This window comes from Aspergillus niger, assembly GCF_000002855.4.
Source record: "Aspergillus niger supercontig An07".
In the NCBI taxonomy this organism is placed as follows: Eukaryota; Fungi; Ascomycota; class Eurotiomycetes; order Eurotiales; family Aspergillaceae; genus Aspergillus; species Aspergillus niger.
In genome coordinates, this window is record NT_166523.1 from 2182714 (window position 1) to 2202581 (window position 19868).

General features: G+C 50.4%; 7 protein-coding genes across 7 annotated transcripts; 4 read left to right on the forward strand and 3 right to left on the reverse strand.

The window, feature by feature from the left end:
- Window positions 1-339: 339 nt before the first annotated feature.
- Window positions 340-3174, forward strand: An07g09730 (uncharacterized protein; the record flags this gene model as incomplete). Its single annotated transcript, XM_001392010.3, has 5 exons — window positions 340-837; window positions 893-1630; window positions 1687-1793; window positions 1883-2045; window positions 2116-3174. 5 exons carry the CDS (start codon window positions 340-342, stop codon window positions 3172-3174), a joined length of 2565 nt encoding a protein of 854 aa, XP_001392047.1.
- Window positions 3175-4826: 1652 nt separating this feature from the next.
- On the reverse strand, window positions 4827-6778 carry An07g09740 (uncharacterized protein; the record flags this gene model as incomplete). The annotated part of the gene is made up of 5 exons (XM_001392011.3): window positions 4827-5222; window positions 5297-5705; window positions 5754-5836; window positions 5887-6560; window positions 6661-6778. 5 exons carry the CDS (start codon window positions 6776-6778, stop codon window positions 4827-4829), a joined length of 1680 nt encoding a protein of 559 aa, XP_001392048.1.
- Window positions 6779-7739: 961 nt separating this feature from the next.
- Window positions 7740-9135, reverse strand: An07g09750 (uncharacterized protein; the record flags this gene model as incomplete). Its single annotated transcript, XM_001392012.1, has 3 exons — window positions 7740-8175; window positions 8281-8866; window positions 8925-9135. 3 exons carry the CDS (start codon window positions 9133-9135, stop codon window positions 7740-7742), a joined length of 1233 nt encoding a protein of 410 aa, XP_001392049.1.
- A 3214-nt stretch (window positions 9136-12349) lies between these two features.
- On the forward strand, window positions 12350-14942 carry An07g09760 (uncharacterized protein; the record flags this gene model as incomplete). The annotated part of the gene is made up of 6 exons (XM_059748723.1): window positions 12350-12443; window positions 12503-12936; window positions 13007-13067; window positions 13194-13924; window positions 13976-14378; window positions 14452-14942. 6 exons carry the CDS (start codon window positions 12350-12352, stop codon window positions 14940-14942), a joined length of 2214 nt encoding a protein of 737 aa, XP_059601104.1.
- A 482-nt stretch (window positions 14943-15424) lies between these two features.
- An07g09770 (uncharacterized protein) lies at window positions 15425-16906 on the reverse strand (the record flags this gene model as incomplete). The annotated part of the gene is made up of 1 exon (XM_001392014.1): window positions 15425-16906. One exon carries the CDS (start codon window positions 16904-16906, stop codon window positions 15425-15427), a length of 1482 nt encoding a protein of 493 aa, XP_001392051.1.
- Window positions 16907-17774: 868 nt separating this feature from the next.
- On the forward strand, window positions 17775-19027 carry An07g09780 (hypothetical protein; the record flags this gene model as incomplete). Its single annotated transcript, XM_001392015.1, has 3 exons — window positions 17775-17990; window positions 18060-18574; window positions 18631-19027. 3 exons carry the CDS (start codon window positions 17775-17777, stop codon window positions 19025-19027), a joined length of 1128 nt encoding a protein of 375 aa, XP_001392052.1.
- Window positions 19028-19275: 248 nt separating this feature from the next.
- An07g09782 (hypothetical protein) lies at window positions 19276-19827 on the forward strand (the record flags this gene model as incomplete). Its single annotated transcript, XM_059748724.1, has 1 exon — window positions 19276-19827. One exon carries the CDS (start codon window positions 19276-19278, stop codon window positions 19825-19827), a length of 552 nt encoding a protein of 183 aa, XP_059601105.1.
- Window positions 19828-19868: the final 41 nt, after the last annotated feature.

Genomic DNA, 19868 nt, shown 5'->3' on the forward strand with positions numbered 1-19868 from the left:
TCATCCTTATAGCTTGACCCCGCGTTTCGCACAAGGTTCGTACCACATCTCGCCCAACCAACCCTTCCCCGATCTTTTGCGCAACGTCTACCTTACGTCGTACACCACGGCTGATCCTTCGAGCACAATTAGACGCCAAGCTTCGGCCTACAATTACCTTATCTTAGCTTTCAGTGTCCCGCCTGGGGCGTTAGGATGGCTGCTTAGACGGGTGCTCGCCCCCCAGTCTGCTTTCTTTCGCTTCTTGACCTCGTATGGCTCCCATTGAGGCAACGCGTGGCTGAATAGTCAAGGCGACTCTCCGACTGCCTGGACATGATGAACCATCATATGCCCGCAATGCCCCATGGGCAGCCACCCATGCCTACTCCTCGTCGACAGCAAGATGTTCCTTACACTACAGCTCCTCCCAACATGCGAACCCCTCCTGCCTACATGGGGTACCATCCCCATATGAACGGCCACCCTCCTCCGGCCGCATACTCGCCCCAGCAATACCCTCATTGGTACCCGCCTTATCCTGCCATGCAGCTCCCTCCACGCCCATACCAACACCCTTACGGACCGATGTATGTGTCTGCCTATCCTCCCTCTCAGCCTATAATGGCGCCGGCCCATATTCCTCCCGCGTCTCTTCCCATGCAGCCGAGGACCTCCACTCCCCTACAAAGCACCATGTCTCCGCCTGTCGGACTTCCACCTCTGCCCATTACGACTCAGGCACAATCTCCAGCCACTGTTCCCGTGCACCCGGCGCCGAGTTCCGCTGTGTCATTGTCCCCCGCTCCTGCACCTGCAAAGGTTTCTTCGGAGCCCAAGGAGCCTTTCCGCCCACCGGTAAGTTGTATAGACTAGCACGCACTCGGTTTTTTTTTCCTGACATCGGTCACAGCTACCTTGGCTCTCCGTCCCCGACCACCCTTTCCCTGCTCGGATTCCGGGCAGACGTAGGAAAAGCCGTCTTCTCCCTACGTCAGCTGTTTCCGTCGAGCTTCCCACCAAGGAGCCTCATCGGCCTGACCAGCCTGAGAGACAAACCGAAGTCCAAAGACCGGAGCCGGTACAGTCGCCATCGGAACCCCAAACACCAACTTTGTCTGCCGCTCCATCAGTTGCGAATTCGACACAACCCACAACTCCATCCTCAGTTGCGCAGAACCTCCCTCTGCGTCCTCAGTCGCAGTCCAAGGGAGCCAAACCGACTATTCCTGTAGTCCCCGTGGTCCCTGTCGTCCCGGCGCCTAGTACCCCTCGTCAAGCAACCAAGGATGATTCGAGTCGCTCGTTGGAAACACCCAAGTCGGTCAGTGGCACAGCCCAGGAGAAGGCAAACGAGGATACTCAGGACTTGTCCCAGGATAAGACCGAGGGAACTGCTAAGCAGGCTTCGCCTGCCCCTGCAGTGCCTAAGTCGTGGGCGGATATGGTCCGGTCAAAAGCACTCGCTAAAGGCGCGAGTGCTCCCAACGCATCCCCTGCTGTGTCAAATGGCGTTATCAAGCCCAAGAGTGAGTCTCTGGCCGACGTCTTGACGACACTAGGAGACGATGTGTCGCAGTATAGCGATAAAGTTGCCTTCCTCCAACCCAGAGGACTCGTGAATACCGGCAACATGTGCTACATGAATTCCGTATGTTTCTCTAAGTTGTCAGCACGAAGTGCTACTAGCTAATGACTTTACTTCAGGTGCTTCAAATTCTCGTTTCCTGTGTGCCTTTCTACCAATTCTTGGATCATATTGGACGGAGGGCGTCCCACAGCTTCAACAGCGACTTTCCGATGATCGACGCTTTGTGAGTTACCTGAATTTTTTGATTCTCAGTTCCTCGATGTTTTTCATTGTGCTTGTTTTTACTCGAAAGTCTTACTAATACGCTTGAAGGATCATGTTCATGAGAGAGTTCCGCATCATTGATGCCGCACACACTGAGGAACAGCTGAAGTTGAGGTTGAAACCAAACGAGCTCGAGGATTACGGCGAAGCCTTTGTCCCGGAATTTGTCTACGAGGTTATTAGGCAGTTGCCACGCTTTAGGGACATGCGGGTGAGTCTGTTCCATCCCCTAATCCATGAGACCATGCGCGCTAATACGTACATGATTCTAATGAATACAGAGAGGCCATCAGCAAGATGCTCAAGAGTTTTTGGGCTTCCTTCTGGAAGAAATGCACGAAGAGTGCAATCGTGCCGCAAAAGATGCCCCTGTAACTGCCTCGGCCGCACCGAACCCCGAGGCAGAGGTTGCAAACGAAGAGCCCGGCGATGGCTGGTTGGAGGTCGGTCACAAGCAGAAGGCGGCTGTTACGCGCTCATCTGGCCATATCGCTTTGGAATCGCCAATTACGAAGATCTTCGGTGGAAAGATCCGGTCAGAGTTCAGGGTGCCTGGTAACAAGACTTCTGTGACCCTCGAGCCCTACCAGCCACTTCAGCTGGACATTGGAGCTCCTGAGATCAACAATATTGTCGATGCTCTCAAAGGACTCACTAAGCCGGAAAGCATTCAAGGGGACTTCAATTCTTCCCGCGGACCCAATGTCACAGCTACCAAACAGATCTTTATTGAAACCATGCCGCCAGTTCTTATCCTTCACCTGAAGCGGTTCCAATACGACAGTGTGACCAGAGGCACCCAAAAGATCTGGAAAAAGGTTGGATACCCGCTCGACCTGGAGATTCCTCGCGAGGTCTTCCCACCCAACAAGCGCAATATCATGATGGCACAAGGTGGCCTGCCCAAGTATCGCCTCGTCGGCGTCATCTACCATCATGGCAAGAACGCTAGTGGCGGCCACTACACCGTTGATGTCCGTCGTCAAGATGGACGCGAATGGATCCGCTTGGACGACACTCTTATTCGTCGGGTTCGGAGTGAGGATGTTGCACAGGCCGGGGGCGAGGAAGACCCCAAGGTTCTTGCGGCGGCGCTCGAACAACACAAGCGCGACGGACCGAATGTTAACATCTTTGATCATATTGACCAGGACGACTTGGAGCAGTCCGATAATGAGAGAGGCTGGAGCCAGGTCAACGGCGCCAGCGGCCATTCAAGCAAGAAATCCACCTCTGGTGCAGCCTCAGCACCGTCTTCTGGTGTCCGCACTCCTCTTGGACGGTACGGATCCCGAGACAACAAGGTGGCTTACCTGTTATTCTACCAACGCATCGTTTGATTTGGCTTGTTCCGGAGAGAATCATCTCCAGGAGCGATTGGCGAACTATCGAGAAGAGAGAGAGAAAACGAATAAGCGCATTCTCCCGTCTCCTTTATCTGGGGAGAAATCACAGGATCCCAACGCTGCCTGGTAGTACGCCAAATGTGTTCTGGCGCCTACCCACCCACGTATCAACTATTTACACTAACTCAATTTTTGTCCGTCGACTGCGCATACAACATGACATCGACCTGGCGGTTCATTAGAGGCCCGTGTTTTCATCGGCCATCAAGGGTCGCTGCTGCGGAAGAGTAATGGATATTCGGGGAGTTGTTGGGCCCTTCTTTCCGAGTATTCAGACAATTTCCGCCGCGCAAGACCCCGTCTTATTGCTCGCATTTGAGTCTACACAGATGGTGGGCGTCACCAGACCATTGCTGTGTATTTTGCTTTTTAATTGTTATTATTTTCCCCGTTCCCTTCCGTGTTCCTGATGACGTTTGCCCTGTAGCTTATCCATCTATCTCGCTTATGATTTTGTGTGTTCGCGGTGCTGTATCTGGTGAGATGTCGCTCTGATATATACCCCTAGTTTCCTCGCATAGCCCCTTGGTTTGCCTCGCTGATGCAGATGGGTTTTTTCTTGATGTGGCGTGGACGGGTTTATAACGACTGCATGATTTTCCTTTTTCCCCCCATAGACATGTCTATCCAGAAAAAAGAAGGGCTGTGGAATTTTTGGTCGGCGGCTGGCGTGCATGCTTTATTTGAACGAAGTTGGAGATGAGGAGTCCGGAGGTTAGTGACGAGCATGATACAGCAACGCCCTACGATGGAGTTGAGTTCAGTTCAAATGATGGGAATTATTGTCGATTTCTTCGACTCCCCAGATGATTTTGGGCCAGTTGTGGTGCAGCAGATCCGCCCCATCATGACTGGTTATTCTATGTCTTTTTCTCTTCTTGTTTCCTTTTTGCACCATCACACACACACAAACCTTCGTTTCAGCACAAATTACACATTTTTTTTCCTTATACTCTCACTATCATATTAATGACGAGATACGGCGGTATGCAAAATAGGGTGGTCATCAAAATCAAGGCATGGTTTAGGGTGGGATGAATATTTATTTGTTGATCTATTCCAGGCACGACTTGATAAAAAAGCATGTTTAGGCAATATTATTATATTTATAAAACCATGGGTCTCCATTACATCTCCCATCAACTACTAGTAAAGTAGTAGCTATCAACCACACCATAATCTAAATGTATATTCTGCTAATAGTCCTAATAGTAGTCTATGCAGTGAAATGAGATCTAGGGATGCCGAGAACATCCACTGACACTAGATGCTTACTAGTAGGTAGGCAGAACGTCCCCTTTGTACAGTATCCTTTCTCTTGTATCATCATCATCCCCTCTATACACTACACATCCATCTCTATACCATCGGCCATCCATCCATCCACAAATCCTCAGCCGCATACATTCCCCTCAACTCTAACGTATATTGTATATATGTGCAACCGTTCAGCTTCACCATCACCATATATACAACACGAGCATCATCTTGTATATGGAGACCAATCGCAGAAGGTCTCCATGCAGCTCCAGTTTACAACAGCGAAAATGTGTCTCCGAATCCTGACTTGGTAGATTGCAAGCAGACTAGACATGTTGTTCGAATGGAGGGGTCGGACTGTTGCTACTCTCCTGTGCACTATCCTGCTCGTTCTCTCGCACAACCAGGTTGACGGGTCGAGCAGGTTCATCCGCTGTTGCTGCTCCAACCTGGACTTGCTCCTGCGAAGAGGTGGTCCGAATAACAGACCGACCGATCTGGAAGACAGCTGGGTCGGGCGGTTCCCGTCCTGCATGACCGCGCTTCCGGTTTCGGTTGTTCGTGGGCCCTGCGCTGCGTGTCGCAGTGCTGTGCGTGTGCTGCACATTGGCGATCGGCACGGGGTCGGGTTCAGCAATGGTGCTGGTGCTGAGTGCTTGGGAGATTGTCCGTGGGAGATGGTAGCCGGCTTTTGCTAGTGGGATGCAGAGTCCATGGACGATCTGCCGAGAAAGTCAGAAAAAATGTTTCAAGGTCTATAAGATCTAGATATTGGCCGGATAGTGTGTGGACTTACTATGCTGCAAATGACCAGGAACCAAACCACGACATTGACAGCCTCGGAAACCTTCGCGGCATCTTCACGGACTTGACCTTCGACGGTGATCTGGTTCAGGAATTCCCGACTGACCGACAGGTAGAAGACAGCCCCGACTCCGATAGGTCCAAAGAATCCAACAAATGCTGCCTGATAGAAGTGCTCAATTTGGTGGATGAGCTTGTGCATGGCAAAAATAATAGGCATGCGTCGGACTAGCAGGATTAGGATTCCTAAGAATATCAAGCGATAGATGGGGATCACGCTGTTGTTCAGGAACGACGACCACGGGCAGACAGCACCGAACCACATGAAGACCGCCAAGTTTAGCAACATATCGATGGTTGGCTGCAAAGAATCATCCATTGTTTCTAGGCGAAACCAGTCACTACCTTCGTCAGCAATTGAACCAAAGCAAGTGGACATGACGTCTTACTCCTGCGTAAACACATTGCCGGCAACAAAGCAGGCCAGGAGATCATCTGTCCCTATCAAGCCACATGTACCAATAATAAACAGCTGCATTCGGTGTTAGTAACGTGTGATGACCTAACCAAGATTCAACTTACTGAAAGAGCGATAGCAAATACAAGAAAGCTTTCCCGATCCACGTAATGCTTCTCCTCTGCCCAGTGAAGCAACTTACGGGAGAGCCACCCGACTACGATCCCATACACGACACTCAGGATCACAGTATAGACCCAAGTCTCATAGAACCACAAGCCTATGGCTTTCCCAGCGCCTCCACTGTACCCCTCGCCGCCCTTGCCAATGTACTTGAGAAGATACAATCCAAAATAGAGGAAAGGATAGCCAAGACCATCGTTGGCACCTGACTCGGCCACGATAATGCGCTGCAAAGGACGAGGCACATTCTTGTCTGCAAATTTGCCCTTTACGATGGAATTGGAAAGCACGGGGTCGGTGGGAGTGATGCACGCACCCACGACGAGAGCATGGAGAAAGGGAAAGTTCGGCACCATGGCCCAAATGACCAGACTGCTACACATCCACATGGCAGCCATCCCAGGTCCCAAAAGGAGCGACAGGCTCTTCCATTCTATCTGCAAGTACCGTTTGGGGAGCTGCACCCCGGCAAGGACCAGCTGGACCCCAAGGACGAGACGGGTGAAGTACAGGGTGATCTCTTCTAGATTCTGCTCGGAACCAAGTGCATACTCCTGGGGTCTTATAAAGTTGGCTGCATGGGGGGAGAAGATCACTCCAGCTAGCAATGAAATCACTGTACAACGTCAGTCATCCACCGTCCAATCAATGACAACACGCATTGCCGAGGAGAGTTCGGGAGTAGCGGGTGGAAGGTTGAAAAAGGCAGGACGGACATGCTTCAGAAAGATAGAATCTCTCCTTGAACAGGTAGGACACCAATCCGAAGACGGATATAAATCCTCCCAGCGTCGCACAGACGATGTTGAAGTTGATCAACGATAGGGTAGGCATCTTGTCGTTGCGCTCCCCCAGGGTGTGCGGTGCACAACGTCTATTGTTGATTATTGCTTTGATCCCAAGCAAGGATGCCGGAATCCTGAAGGTTTACAACTCCCTGTTCAGCTGGAGAGCGCGGGGTAAAAGAAGGTAAAATGTGGGGGAGAATTAGAATAATCTCCAGAACTTGACACAATCAAACTAAGATCACAAGCACGTGTTATTCAATCATAATAGTATAGATGTCTTTGATGGCAAGCTCTCCTGGCATCGGAAGAATGGGGAATTCCTCCAGCAGCTGGATCTTAAAACAGGCGAACGTCGTCACCGACAGCACGAGTTTCCAGCCCGATAAACTTCGCGGGGGTGGGAGGAAGTAAAAAGGGCAATACGAGAGACCAAACACGAGGCGAGCAGATGCAGGCAGGCAAGCACAGACGCGACGAATGACCTCGGGCGACGATCAGACTCGATATGAGCGAGTATGCGCCAGAAGCGATGTCAGTATGCAGCGGTACGTGGGAGTGGAAGGGAAGAGGAAGAAGAAGAGGAGTAAAAGACGCGGGCAAATCGGGGGGAGGAGAAAAAGTTCCGGGGATCAAGTCAGTTCCAGTTGGGTTTAAACGCTGGTGTGGCCCGTGCCGCTTTCGGGAAAGGCACCACCTCGTGGTACGCATTTCTACACTACAAGTGACTCTTTCTTTTAAAAGCAGGCAGCCCTGCTGTCCGTCATACAGGTCATATCATCTACAGCTGGCCCAGCTAATGCCAAGTAAGGCATCAATTCATGCTGCAGTTCTAGGTTGAATCTCTCTCCCGCCCCGGGGTGGGACACGTCATTTCTCAATAAGACCAACAGGAAAGAAGTCACGGATCGCAACGCAACATTTCTACCCAGTACCTTGATACAGAAAACCCATCGCCATCATTGATCTGTATCAGAGAGCATCTACGAGGGTGCCTCGAGATTGGTAGCTCAGAAGTCGTCGTCATCATCCTCAAAAGCCTCGTCCGGAATGTCTCTGACTGCTTCCAATGCTGCAGCCTTCTCCGAAACTCCTCGTCGAGCACCACTCACCGCCAGACGATCGGCGGCCTCATTCCCAGGGTGGGAGCTATGTCCCTTGACCCATTCGAACAAGGTCTTCACCTTCAGCTCATTGCGTTCTTCGATCTTCGACAAAATGGATTCAACCAAGTCCTTGTTGTCCACCGGCTTGTTGCCAGCGGTCATCCAGTTGTTGCGCCGCCACTTTGTAAACCACACCGTCACACAGTTGATCGCGTATTGGCTATCTGTAAATATGGTCACGTCCCGGTGTCGTGGAGCTATGTCAAGCGCCCGGAGGATGGCCGTCAGCTCGGCACGCTGATTGGTCTGGCGACTACCTTTGAGGGGCTCTGAAACATTTCTGCTGGGAGAACAGGCGTCAGTATAGGCCAAAGGCAAACCCTCCCAGGGAATAAAGAACACACGACAACGCTAAGGTGAGTGTCAGGGGGGGGGTGGGACAAACCGTGAGTCGCCAGGTCCAAAGTAAACCCCGACACCCGCTGAGGCAAGCGCTTTGCCATTTTTCAAAGAACTACCGTCCGTGTAGATGCGCAGCATCCCCGGTGGACCAGTGGATTTCATCTTGGTCGCGGTCTTCTGGTCCTGTGATTTATAGACCACTTTCCCTGTTTTGGGATCCAACAATACGTTGGGGTCAAACCCATCCTCCGCTCCGGTCGGCAGAGGGCCATTCCCCGCCTCAAAAGGTATACCCTGCGCATCCGCAGGGACCCCGTTCATCAGTCCCGGTGCACCGGCGAGCTTCTGCGATTCCGGGGTCTTTCCGAACGTAGTGCCAGACCCTTGACCTTCCCTTGCAAACTCCTCTGCTTCCTCCCTTGTCGAAAATTTCTTGTAACGCGGTTTGGGAAATCCTTTGATCTGCTCCTGCGCCTTTGCCCAGTCCGTATAAACACCAGGTATTCGACCACGCTGGACACCGTAGAATCTCGTGGGTTCGGAATCCAAGGGGGTCCCGCCGCGCGCAGCGGGGACACGAGTCCCGGTAAGGAAGGCATTTGCTTCTTCGTAAGAAGGGAAGGCCTGGACTGAAAGAATAGGTCAGCTTCAGAAGACAGGATGCGGCCTATCCGCGGGTCACCTTACAGACAGCTCCCTTGTACCCGGTGACCTGGGTCAGACAATCATGCCAATCATAGTAAACACCGGGCTGATAGCCAGCCTTCACGGCGTAGTATTTCGCCGCTGATGCGCGCTTGCGCTTCGTTCCGGCTACGGCTGAGGGAGATTTCGAAGTCGGAGATGCTTTCGTGGCGGGACCCGGAGTGGGAGAAGGGGTGGTCGTGGTGTCGTTCATGACGTCGTCCCCGCAATTCGGCGCGGTCGAGAGGAAGGTTTTGAGGAACGAGGAAGGCTGGGAAGGATAATTCGAATAGTGTCTCTTTGGATGATTCCTGTTGCGCGGATCAACTGAACAAGATCCAGGGGCCAGAGACCTTAGCCTGCAGCTCGAAATGGAACACCTCGGTCCCAGCTTCGAAGCCGTCAGGCAAACCCAAGTGAGACGCGTGATGGAAACAATCTACCGCTCTCTGACTTGACCCTATCACTTATGATTTACAGGATTGAAATCTGGACGATGGTGTTGAGAAAGGAGTTCAGACAAACGCGGGTCTAAAGTTTTGGTGGACGAGCGGGGGGGGGTGTGGCAGAGGTCAGAGAGGTGGGGGGGGGTGTGTGGTCAACCCATCATCAAGCAAATCCCCGACCATTATGCGGCTGGATCCGATGCGCATTTCAATGGTGTTCCGGCTGACCTTGATGACAAGCTCACTTTCTCTGATGGCGCTCATTTGTTCTCAAGTCTAGAAGCAACCTGAACATTGTCAGGTCTGTTAATCATCGATGGTCAACAGGGAGAGGCTCTGGGTCGGATTGTGGACCCAACGGGGTTCAAGCATTCGGATTGAAGCATTGGTTCCAAATCGCTGATCAGTCTGGAGACTTTCCAGACGATGTTGAAAATGCATGAACAGAAGTCAGAGGACCCCTACTTTTTCCCCCTCCCCTTGTTCCAGTGGAAGTGGATTGCCTGATTGACTGGGTGGTCTTCCTCCTGCTGCTGGCTCTTTCATCACGTGACTTTTGAGTAGATCGGCTGGTCAGGAACTATGACGGATACACCATTGTCACAGTAACTGCATGAGACTATCATTCAGTATGCCTTAATTTGTTATGCTGCAAGCTTGTTGGGTGGTTTGCCAGGGTTTCGAAGTACCATGTGATGAAACAGTTGAGCGAATGCTGTGAACCATGAACTGCAGGTCTAATACTACTAGTCCTTGATCACTCCATAGTATATATAAGTGCACTGACAGCCAGGCAGCCCAAGTCAAGTTTAATTTCCTGCGTGGCTAGTAGTAGAGAACTAACATCATTGGTGTTAATCCAGTTAGTAGTACCATTGAAAAATCGGAGAGCTGCATCCGCACAGACTATGTATAGGCCTTCATAATCGTGTACGTTCCATTGGTGCCGCAGTACTAAATCATAGTATTTCCAAGGCTAGTATTCGTGCACATTTTTACTTCAATGGACAACAACCGTTGGTTCAGAATATTACAAAATACAGTCACCATAGAATGCCAGAATGGACTTGCTCAATGATTAACTATTATCATTTCAATTTGGGATGAAAGTGTCAACCTTCAATGTGTCCGTGGTTTCTCCTTGCCAGCAATTGTCCAGGGCGCCATATCTACGATACATACCGGCTCATCGAGCATTATAAGCATGTCTCCGGACCCTGGTTGGAAATGAGACTACAATAAACTGTGCAGCAAGCTGTTTCCTGTCCACGTCATCCAGCCACGCATTGCCGTGTGGAGAGTTTTGGGTCCAGTGGGGTGAGCACACAGTACCCTAGCAGCTTTGGTTATCCATAGTGATCTACTGGAAGCTTTGATATAGATCGCAATCGCCATACAAATATTCAGCAGTTCGTAAAGTCCCTATGAAACTCATGCAGAAACGTAGCTGATTCTTTTATTTTAGAAAAAGAAAAACGGAGAGTGAGCGAGAAAAGACTCTTTTTCTATTGCCGCTCCAGTTCGCCAAAGTATCCATTGAATGATCACATCTGCTCGTCTCAAGTTTGACTCCGAGAGCAGCTCCTTGAGTTTGCATTCTGATCAATTCACCAAGGAGACACATTATCTGTTTCTTGTTTATCTTCGGTCGCCTCATCTTCCCACCTCAACCCACCTCACTTAACCAAATTGTCTGAGCGAAAAGGAATAATGAGACGCTATGTCCGTCCAATTGACCTAACCGAGTATCCACCATTCTAAAGCGACTAAATAACCAAGTCTCTGGGCAAAGCATTCGAAAATAAAGTGATGAGTCCGCGTTCCGAGGCTTGTTCAAACCCACCGGGACTGACCGGACGAAGGACTCCGCTTGCTCGAAACCATAATAGTCAGGCCTCGTTTGAGCTTAGAAGCCCCTCGTTGAATCCAGGCTTAAGCTATTGGAAGAAATATTCCTCTATCAAATAAGCAGGGTAGCTTTGCCGTTATTCCAACATATGATGCTGATGGCCCGTGTTAATCTTGTGTAGTTCCGGGTTTGGTTTGCCGGCATTTTGAGAGAAAATACCGGCCATTTCCACTTCTTTCATCATGAGACCCACCACCTCAGCCCTAGTGCATTTCGTTGAAGGCTTAGCATCTCCGTTACATCTAGGACGATGGCTAAGCATCTATCCTGCCAAGAAATCATAGCTTGAGAAAATGACCTTTCATTTCAAGGCTTCGTCAGGACTGACTTGACCCCTAAGGGTTCTTGAGTGCGCAAGAAACTCGCCCTCCGCCGGTCCCCGTTGGCTTCCCCGGGGTCTTATCATGGTGTCCTACTAACAGGTAGAAGATCCCGAACCTGATACCGCTTTGCCGAGTAACGAGAAGCTTGTGTCTCAACAATCAAGAGCAGTGGCATAGATGCAAGATATGGTGACTTTTGTTTTCCTGAGGTGATGTCTTTCGAGCCACTTGTCGGGACCAATCTGGCGCGCAATCGCTCTCCACGCAGATCGGCAAACCCAGCAGAGGGCAAGATGACGCGTTGCCTGGGGTTAGACTGTTGCCAATCACCCCCGAAAGGGCCGAAGTTATCGCGTTCTACGGGACGCCGGCGGTTTCACGAGCCACGAACACCAAAGACTTCGGACTTTCCGACTTGGCATCCCGGAAGCTGTATACTCGGAACGGGCACGCTGGCTAGCAATGACTAGTTAAGAGAGTAGCCATACGTAAGATACGTGGATCTATCAAGTCCACTAACCAGTTATTCAAGGATGATGCGCCTCGTGCCGAACATCATGCCTCACAAGGGGTCAAGCAGGTCACATAACCAGGATACATGGTACAATAAATGCCCCCCTCCGCTAGAAATCTGGATTACTTTTCTCCCAAGTTTGACCTCACTCGCTTCTTGCTTGCTTCTACGTTGTCTTTTTCTTTGTGTCATTCCTTAGTCTATCCTCTTCCACTCCTTATGGTTTCTTTTTAAATATGAAAGTCCTCTCATTCATCGTGGCTGCGGCCCTTCTGGGTCTCACTGGCGCGTCTTCGAACTCCAGCCCGGGGCTGTTGAAGTCGGACGGTGGTGAGCCCTAAACACTCTCCTATACACTATGGCTGGGTCGGACCGCTAATGTCGCATAGTGGTTCTGGGAGACTGGGAATCGGCTTACCAGAAGGCCTCTTCCTTTGTAGCAGGCCTGACCACTGATCAGAAGCTGGCTTTGATCACTGGTAGCAGTGTCAACTCCACCAATGGCAGTTTTAGTGGCCTTACTTTTCTTGATGGTGACATGGGTCTCCAGAACTTCTTTTATGTATCCGCCTTCAGTTTGTCTTCAGCGCTTGCTATGACTTGGGACCGCGATGCCATCTATGCACAGGCTAAAGCAGTCGGCTCTGAATTCTACAACAAGGGTATCCAGGTCGTTGCTGGCCCTACGTCCCAGCCATTGGGGCGTACACCTTGGGGTGGCCGTATCGTCGAGGGCTTTGGCCCCGACCCTTATCTTAACGGCTTAGCTAGTGGATTGACAGCGAAGGGCTATATTGATGCTGGCGTTATCCCAGGTGCTAAGGTAAGTAGGGGATGCTGTCCCCCTACAATGCCACTGTTCTTTGACTGACATAAGCTGCACTACTCCACAGCACTTTCTTCTATATGAACAAGAAACCAATCGGACCGGCGGCGGCGGAGGAGGAGGAGGAGGTTCCGGTGGCGGCGGCGGTATGCCCTCCGGAGGAATGGGGCCCGGTTCGTCGAATACTTCGTCCCTGGGCGCCCAGCCTTCAGGATCAATGAGCCGTCGTGCTGCCAGTCTCAGCTCCGAGTCAGACAGCGGCTCGGCACCATACTCTTCCAACGCCGATGACAAAACCCTGCATGAGACGTATCTTTGGCCTTTCTATGACGCAGTCAAACATGGCCTGGGTGCTGTGATGTGTGCCATGACCAAGGTCAATGGCACGCTAAGCTGTCAGAACTCCGATTTGTTGATGAAGCATTTGAAGACCGAGCTTGGCTTCCCGGGATTGGTATGGCCAGACACTAATGGCCAGAGCAGTGCTCTAGAGTCTGCTGTTAATGGCGAGGATTACGGTTCCAGTAGTATTTGGAGTACTTCCACCATGGAGACCCTGTTGTCCAATGGCTCTCTAAGTGAGGCTCGTTTGGACGATATGGCTGTCCGCAATCTGATGGGTTATTACTATGTTAACCTGGACAATGGGCTCCAACCCGAGGAACAAAGTGAAGATGCGTACGTGGATGTGAGAGGCAACCACTCCAAGCTGATCCGGGAAAATGGAGCCAAGTCAATGGCTCTGCTGAAGAACAAGAACGCCCTGCCTCTCAGGAAGCCTCGTGTCATGAGTGTTTTCGGTGCCCATGCTGGTCCTGTGCTAGGGGGACCTAACACGGCCATGGACATCGAGGGTTCGGGACCGACGTACCAGGGCCACTTGGCCACCGGCACCGGTTCTGCTCAGGCATCTTTGCCTTACCTAGTGCCGCCTTATGTCGCACTGACTAACAGGATCATTGAGGATGGCACCATGATGCGGTGGGTGCTCAATGATACCTATTCCTCTTCTAGCACTTCCGGCTTGATCACGGAGGGAACTGACAGCACCGCCGTGGACCCCTCGTTTGCCGATTATGCCACCAACTCTGATGCTTGTCTCGTCTTTTTGAATGCTCTGTCCGGAGAAGGCGCTGATCGCACTGAGCTGTACAATGATGACCAAGATACCATGGTCAACACCGTCGCCGATAACTGCAACAACACAATCGTCATCATCAACACTGTCGGCCCGCGCCTGATGGACCAGTGGATTGAACATGACAACGTTACTGCTGTTCTCTATGGATCCCTCTTAGGCCAGGAGTCTGGTAACTCCATTGTCGACATTCTCTATGGAGACGTGAACCCTTCTGGCCGCCTCATTCACACCATCGCCAAAAACGAAAGTGACTACAACGTCAAAATCTGCTACACGGCGCAGTGTAACTTCACCGAAGGTAAAACAACTTTGACATATATCTCTTCCACTGATATCCTTGCAAGTAGTACTTACTCATATACCCTCCATAGGTGTCTATCTCGACTACCGTTACTTCGACGCCCACAACGTCACCCCTAGATACCCCTTCGGTCACGGTCTCTCCTACACTACCTTCTCCTACTCCGACCTGAACATCGAGAAGCCTTCCACCCTTTCCAAGTACCCCACTGGTGAGAAAGCTGTCGGAGGTAACAGCGACCTCTGGGATATTGTGGGAAACGTCTCCGTGAAGGTCGCCAACACCGGCTCGCTCGACGGCGCCGAAGTCCCCCAGCTCTACCTCGGGTTCCCCACTGCTGCGCAGCAACCCGTTCGCCAGCTCCGTGGCTTTGAACGCGTCGAGATCGCTTCCGGCAAGCAAAGCCAGGTTACCTTCCAGCTGCGCCGCCGTGACATCTCCTACTGGGATGTCCCGGCCCAGCAGTGGCTCGTTGCTTCGGGTGACTACAAGGTCTACGTGGGTGCAAGCTCTCGGGATCTGAAGCTGAATGGCACTTTTACTGTCCAGACTTCCTCTTAGATGTAAACTAGAGCTACTGTCAGGCAGGATTCTTTTAACAATTCTCGATAGACAGCGAATATTGTTGCCAATCCATACTCATTTATTACTTCTTCTCCCTCTAATGATCAATAACAGCACCTTCCCTAGCAAGTAACTTACAGGCGCCCGGAGATGTGCGGAGAGAGGGTCGTGGGATGTTCCTGTCCCTGATGCTAACAACAGCTACCGTGGTAGCCGTTATGTTACATGATTACTGACTGACATTCAAATTATCCTGAAACGGCCACTTGAAAGGGCATCTTTTCTTAATATTATAGTCACGTATTCACACCTATATTCCTCAAGTTCAGCAACAAGCTTGATCATAGACCCAGCACACATCGATACATATCAATCCTGAAACCGAAAGATGCAACGGTTACTTCATTGAGTATGCCGTAAACCGAAGTAGTATACATGTGCAAATGAATCCCTAGTATGGATACCTAATGCCTGTAGAGCTATAGCCTGGCTCCTGGCTTTTCTGCTTCTGTGACCCAAAGCAGCAGCTCATCTTTCCCGAACTCTTCCATGACTTCTACAGACAGATTCACGCGGACTTCCCAAGCGCTTTCACCTCTCTTTGAAGGATTCTTGTCAGGTAGAATCAGAATCATCCCATCAATCCGACAGTCCATGGTATCAAAGTCCAGCAGGGGCCCCAGTTTCGTGCCCCAGTCGGAGGCAAAGATGTTGGCTTTTCGAAGGCTGGACATCGTGACCCCAGCAGGGGCACCACAAACTGTCGAGTCGCCATCACACTCTTCCACACGGCCTATGAGACCGCGAATCTGCTCGTCATGAACAGAATTGCATTTGGCTCGAGACATCAAGGCTAGCTTGAGCAGTGCATTTATTGTTTCTTCGTCCATTCGCTTTCGTGTTACGAGGGTGGCTTCCTGTGGAGTAGGGATATCTTTCCAGTCGCACTGGGTTTTTGCTAGCACGAGGCTATTTCCTAGGTAGCTCCTTGGGAGGGGAGGCTGAATTATTGAGCGGACCTCCATACACCTGGATAAAGAGGATACACGCGGCAAGTCTGACGAAAGCTTGGAAGCAACCCGACGACGAGCACGGGATACACAAAGCCATACTAGAGCAGTCACCACATCGTCACTTGAGATGTTGTCAATTTTGTACTGGCTATCAATTGGTGAATTTTCCTGTGACATTGAATGGCCCTTGCCAAACTCGTGGGCAAGATTGTTGCACGAATTTTTAAGACAATTGACTCTGTCTGTATGCATAGTATAACGGCGACAGATGACTGACTTGGACTGGTATTCATGCAGCCCATAATCGTAGCGAATCTTGTGATATGCATCCTCGAGGTCATGGTTGCTGTTGGTGGTAGTTTTGTTTATCCTCCGCCTTGTCTGCTCTTCTTTTTCGAGGTTCATCGGAAGACGCCTGGGAGCGGCGCTCTTTCGACCCGGTCCAGAGCAAAATCGAGACAGAGCGTGCAAAATTACGGTGACGCCTACTGAATCCATTACCTGGTGATGCCACGCGAGGCATAAGATGAGTCCGTCTCGCATGACATTGGCCTGAAATCGCACAGCAGGTATTGGTTGGGAATTCGAGACTGTTGTCGGAATGTGTAGCATTTCATAATTGATGACTGGTGAGGCCAAAGCATCTGAAATGGTGTGTTGATGATGTTTGATATTTAACATGGGGCATTGGTGGAGGTCCGATGCTGTCGGTGGCTGCAACTCTGAGATGTTTCTTCTATCCTCCTTCTGCACTCGAGCAACATTGCCTGCCAAGAAGGGCCATTGGGATATCAAGCCCGACAAACCCAATTCTATCGCGACAACCGCCTCAGACGGCTGTTCAGGTCGAAAGGACATATAAGCGAATACATGATATGGAGGGAGCAAGTGGTCTAGAGGCGTGAGGGTATAAGGCTGGAACGAAGGGGTTTGGGCTTTGTCGGTCATTTTGATCTGTTGATAGGTCACGCTGACTGTCATGAAGGAACTGGTTCCTTACGAACATATAAATATCGCCGTGGCGTATAATGGACCAGAGAACTAATTGGTCGACGAGGAAAACTAAGTTAAAGCTCATGAGCAATCGGTGACATCTCAAACTTTGACATCTATGGGTAGATTTTTGTTTGTGGGTATAAACCGGTTTCTTCGGGGCTAGAGCTTGTAATAGCATTCGAACGATGACTGTTTTGTTTTGCCTACTGCCCAATAAATGGCTATGGCTTGTCGATCACCAGTTGATGGTAGTTTCGGTCTTGGAGTGTAACCCACAATGCTAGCAGGCTAGCAGGCTAGCAGCGCCCATGGTAGAGGTGAACTATGGTAAGCTTTCGTGTCGGGCAATGCTCCATTGAGATGTCAACCTGATTTTCATCGAGCTGTTGTGTATGCTGTTTGACCAAAAGTTTAGATACAGCATATGTGTAGAGATCTGATTCCATCGATAGATTTCCGATGCCATATACCTGGGCTGTCATCGTTGATCCACTGCACTTCTTGAACGAGAGGTAGTTGCAATAGCTCATCCCACATTTTGATCAATCGAAATTGTGACTTCTTGGAAGTGACTAGTTTAGAGATCACTCACCCCACTACAAGGGGTTAATTCCCTGATGAGGAAGATTGGTCGTGGTTATAGATGGTGGGGAATTCCACAAAATGTGAGACCTCGTTTCCCAAAAGAGACCCCGACACCATGACTCAGCATACAACCGCTTTAACCAAGTAGCCAGTAGCTACTTGAACAGCTCAAGAATCCCCAATTACACTGAATTGCAGGCAGCTTCGAGCTTAAGGAATCCCAAAGAAGAGCAAAATGTCCGTTAAAGACCTCACCACCATAACCAAAGAACTCGCCGGGACTCAGTATACCTCATCCTCTCTGACCCCACTAAGCGGGGGAACCGCCAACTTTGTCTATCGGGCTCAGCTCGACCAGCCGCTCCCAGATGGAACAAATTCCGTCATTGTGAAGCACACAGAGGCGTTTATTGCCCTGAATCGGGAATTTAAACTTCCCGCTGAACGCTGTGTCGGTATTCCCTTGTGCAAAGTCGGGACATACGCAAGTACAAACATCGTATTGACATATGCCATATAGCTTTTCGAAGAATCCATCTTGAAGGCTCTCGACGGGTTTCCTAGCATACTGGACAGAAGCAAGCATTGCGAGACGAACCCTCAAGAAGTGTTAGTCAAAACACCTCGTCTCTTCTCATTCAATCGCGAAACCTACACTGCTGTTCTAGAAGACCTCCCCGATTCTCTGGACCTTAAGTCCTTCTTAATTTCCACAGCTGCTTCCAACAACGTGACTCAAGGATGGGCATCTTCTATAGGCCGTGCACTAGGGAACTGGCTACGATCATTCCATCACTGGGCTGATAATGAGGCCCAATCAGGGGTGGCGGCAGAGATGGACAAGAACCAGTATATGAGAGACTTGAAGTTTATGGTCAACTATGATGCCCTCGTGAACACAATTGATAAATACCCGACTGTACTGGGAGACTCTCGGGATGTGTTTAGCAAGGTTCGGGAAATGGCGGCTGCAGAGTTGAGTCGAAAGGACGGAAATGGTTTTGGGATAATCCATGGAGACTTTTGGTCGGGAAAGTACGTGGTTCTTTGCCTTGATACATCAAAAGGAGAAGCAAACTGATGCAATATAGTGTCCTCATCCCCAAGGCGGCCCTAGAGCAACCATATCACCTTCCCGTATTCATCATCGACTGGGAACTCTGCCACTGCGGTGCTCGTGCCCTCGATCTAGGACAGATGTTTGCTGAGCTATACCTATTGAAGCATTTCAAGGACATCGATGCCGCGACATGGATAATCCAAGGCTTTATGAAAGAATATCAGGGCCTGGGTGATGAGATGGCCTTTCGGGTATTGATCCATGTTGGCGTCCATTTCATTGCCTGGGCACCCTTAATTCCTAATTGGGGTACCTCACAGCAGGTTGAAGATGCTGTTCGTCTGGGTAGAGATATCGTCACCAAGGCATGGGAAAAGGATAGGAGCTGGTTTGAAGGGGTATGGAAGTCATTGTTTCGAGATCAGTAGAACTTTCAGAAGCTAAACTCTGTTCTCTATGTATACGATTAGCTGTGATATACTCTAGCAGGTTGAGATACAATTCACATAAATAGCCCCGCCCTTGCACCATAAGCCAATCTACCAAGGAGGGTTGACTGAGAGATTGTGCACAATGCTGGTGATTCAGTGACAGATTTCCCTTTTCTAAGAATAGACGCACCCTACCTTATTGGGTAGTTGGGTCAAACGGCGGGCCCTTCTGCACTCCAACCCCAATGATCGTGCTTTTGATTCCTCCTAGCATCTCATCTTTAGACACTGATCACATCACTGAACATTTACAAGCCATGGCTCCATCGAATAAGCAGAAGCGAGGCCATCCCAAATCGAAACCCTCGTCATCCAAGCGTCGCAAGACCGCAAAGGCAGGCCCTGAAGCACCTAGCCAGTCCGAGGAAGCTGACCCTCAATCGACCATCCCATCCCAAGCTCAGCCTGCGAGCCCGGTACACTCATCGTCCAGCGACCTGTCGTACAAGATTTATGATGGCCTCAACCGCTATGGCGATCTTGAACCGTCCGGTATCATAGTCGATGTCGAGCTACCAGCTGATATCAAAGAGTATGCAGATATCACGGTCTTGAGTATCAGTAGGCTCCGAAATGCTGAGCAGGGCGGAATAGAATCGTTTCAGCAGCAGATAGCTGAAGTCAACAGCAGACACAGTATGCACCATGAATGGGTGGGGCTTATACACAAGGCCATTCTTCGCCTGAAACTAGAGAACAGTGTATCATTCACAACTGTGGAAGACAAAGGTATGTGACATAAAATATCCTAACATTTGCATATTGTTAGCACCAGATC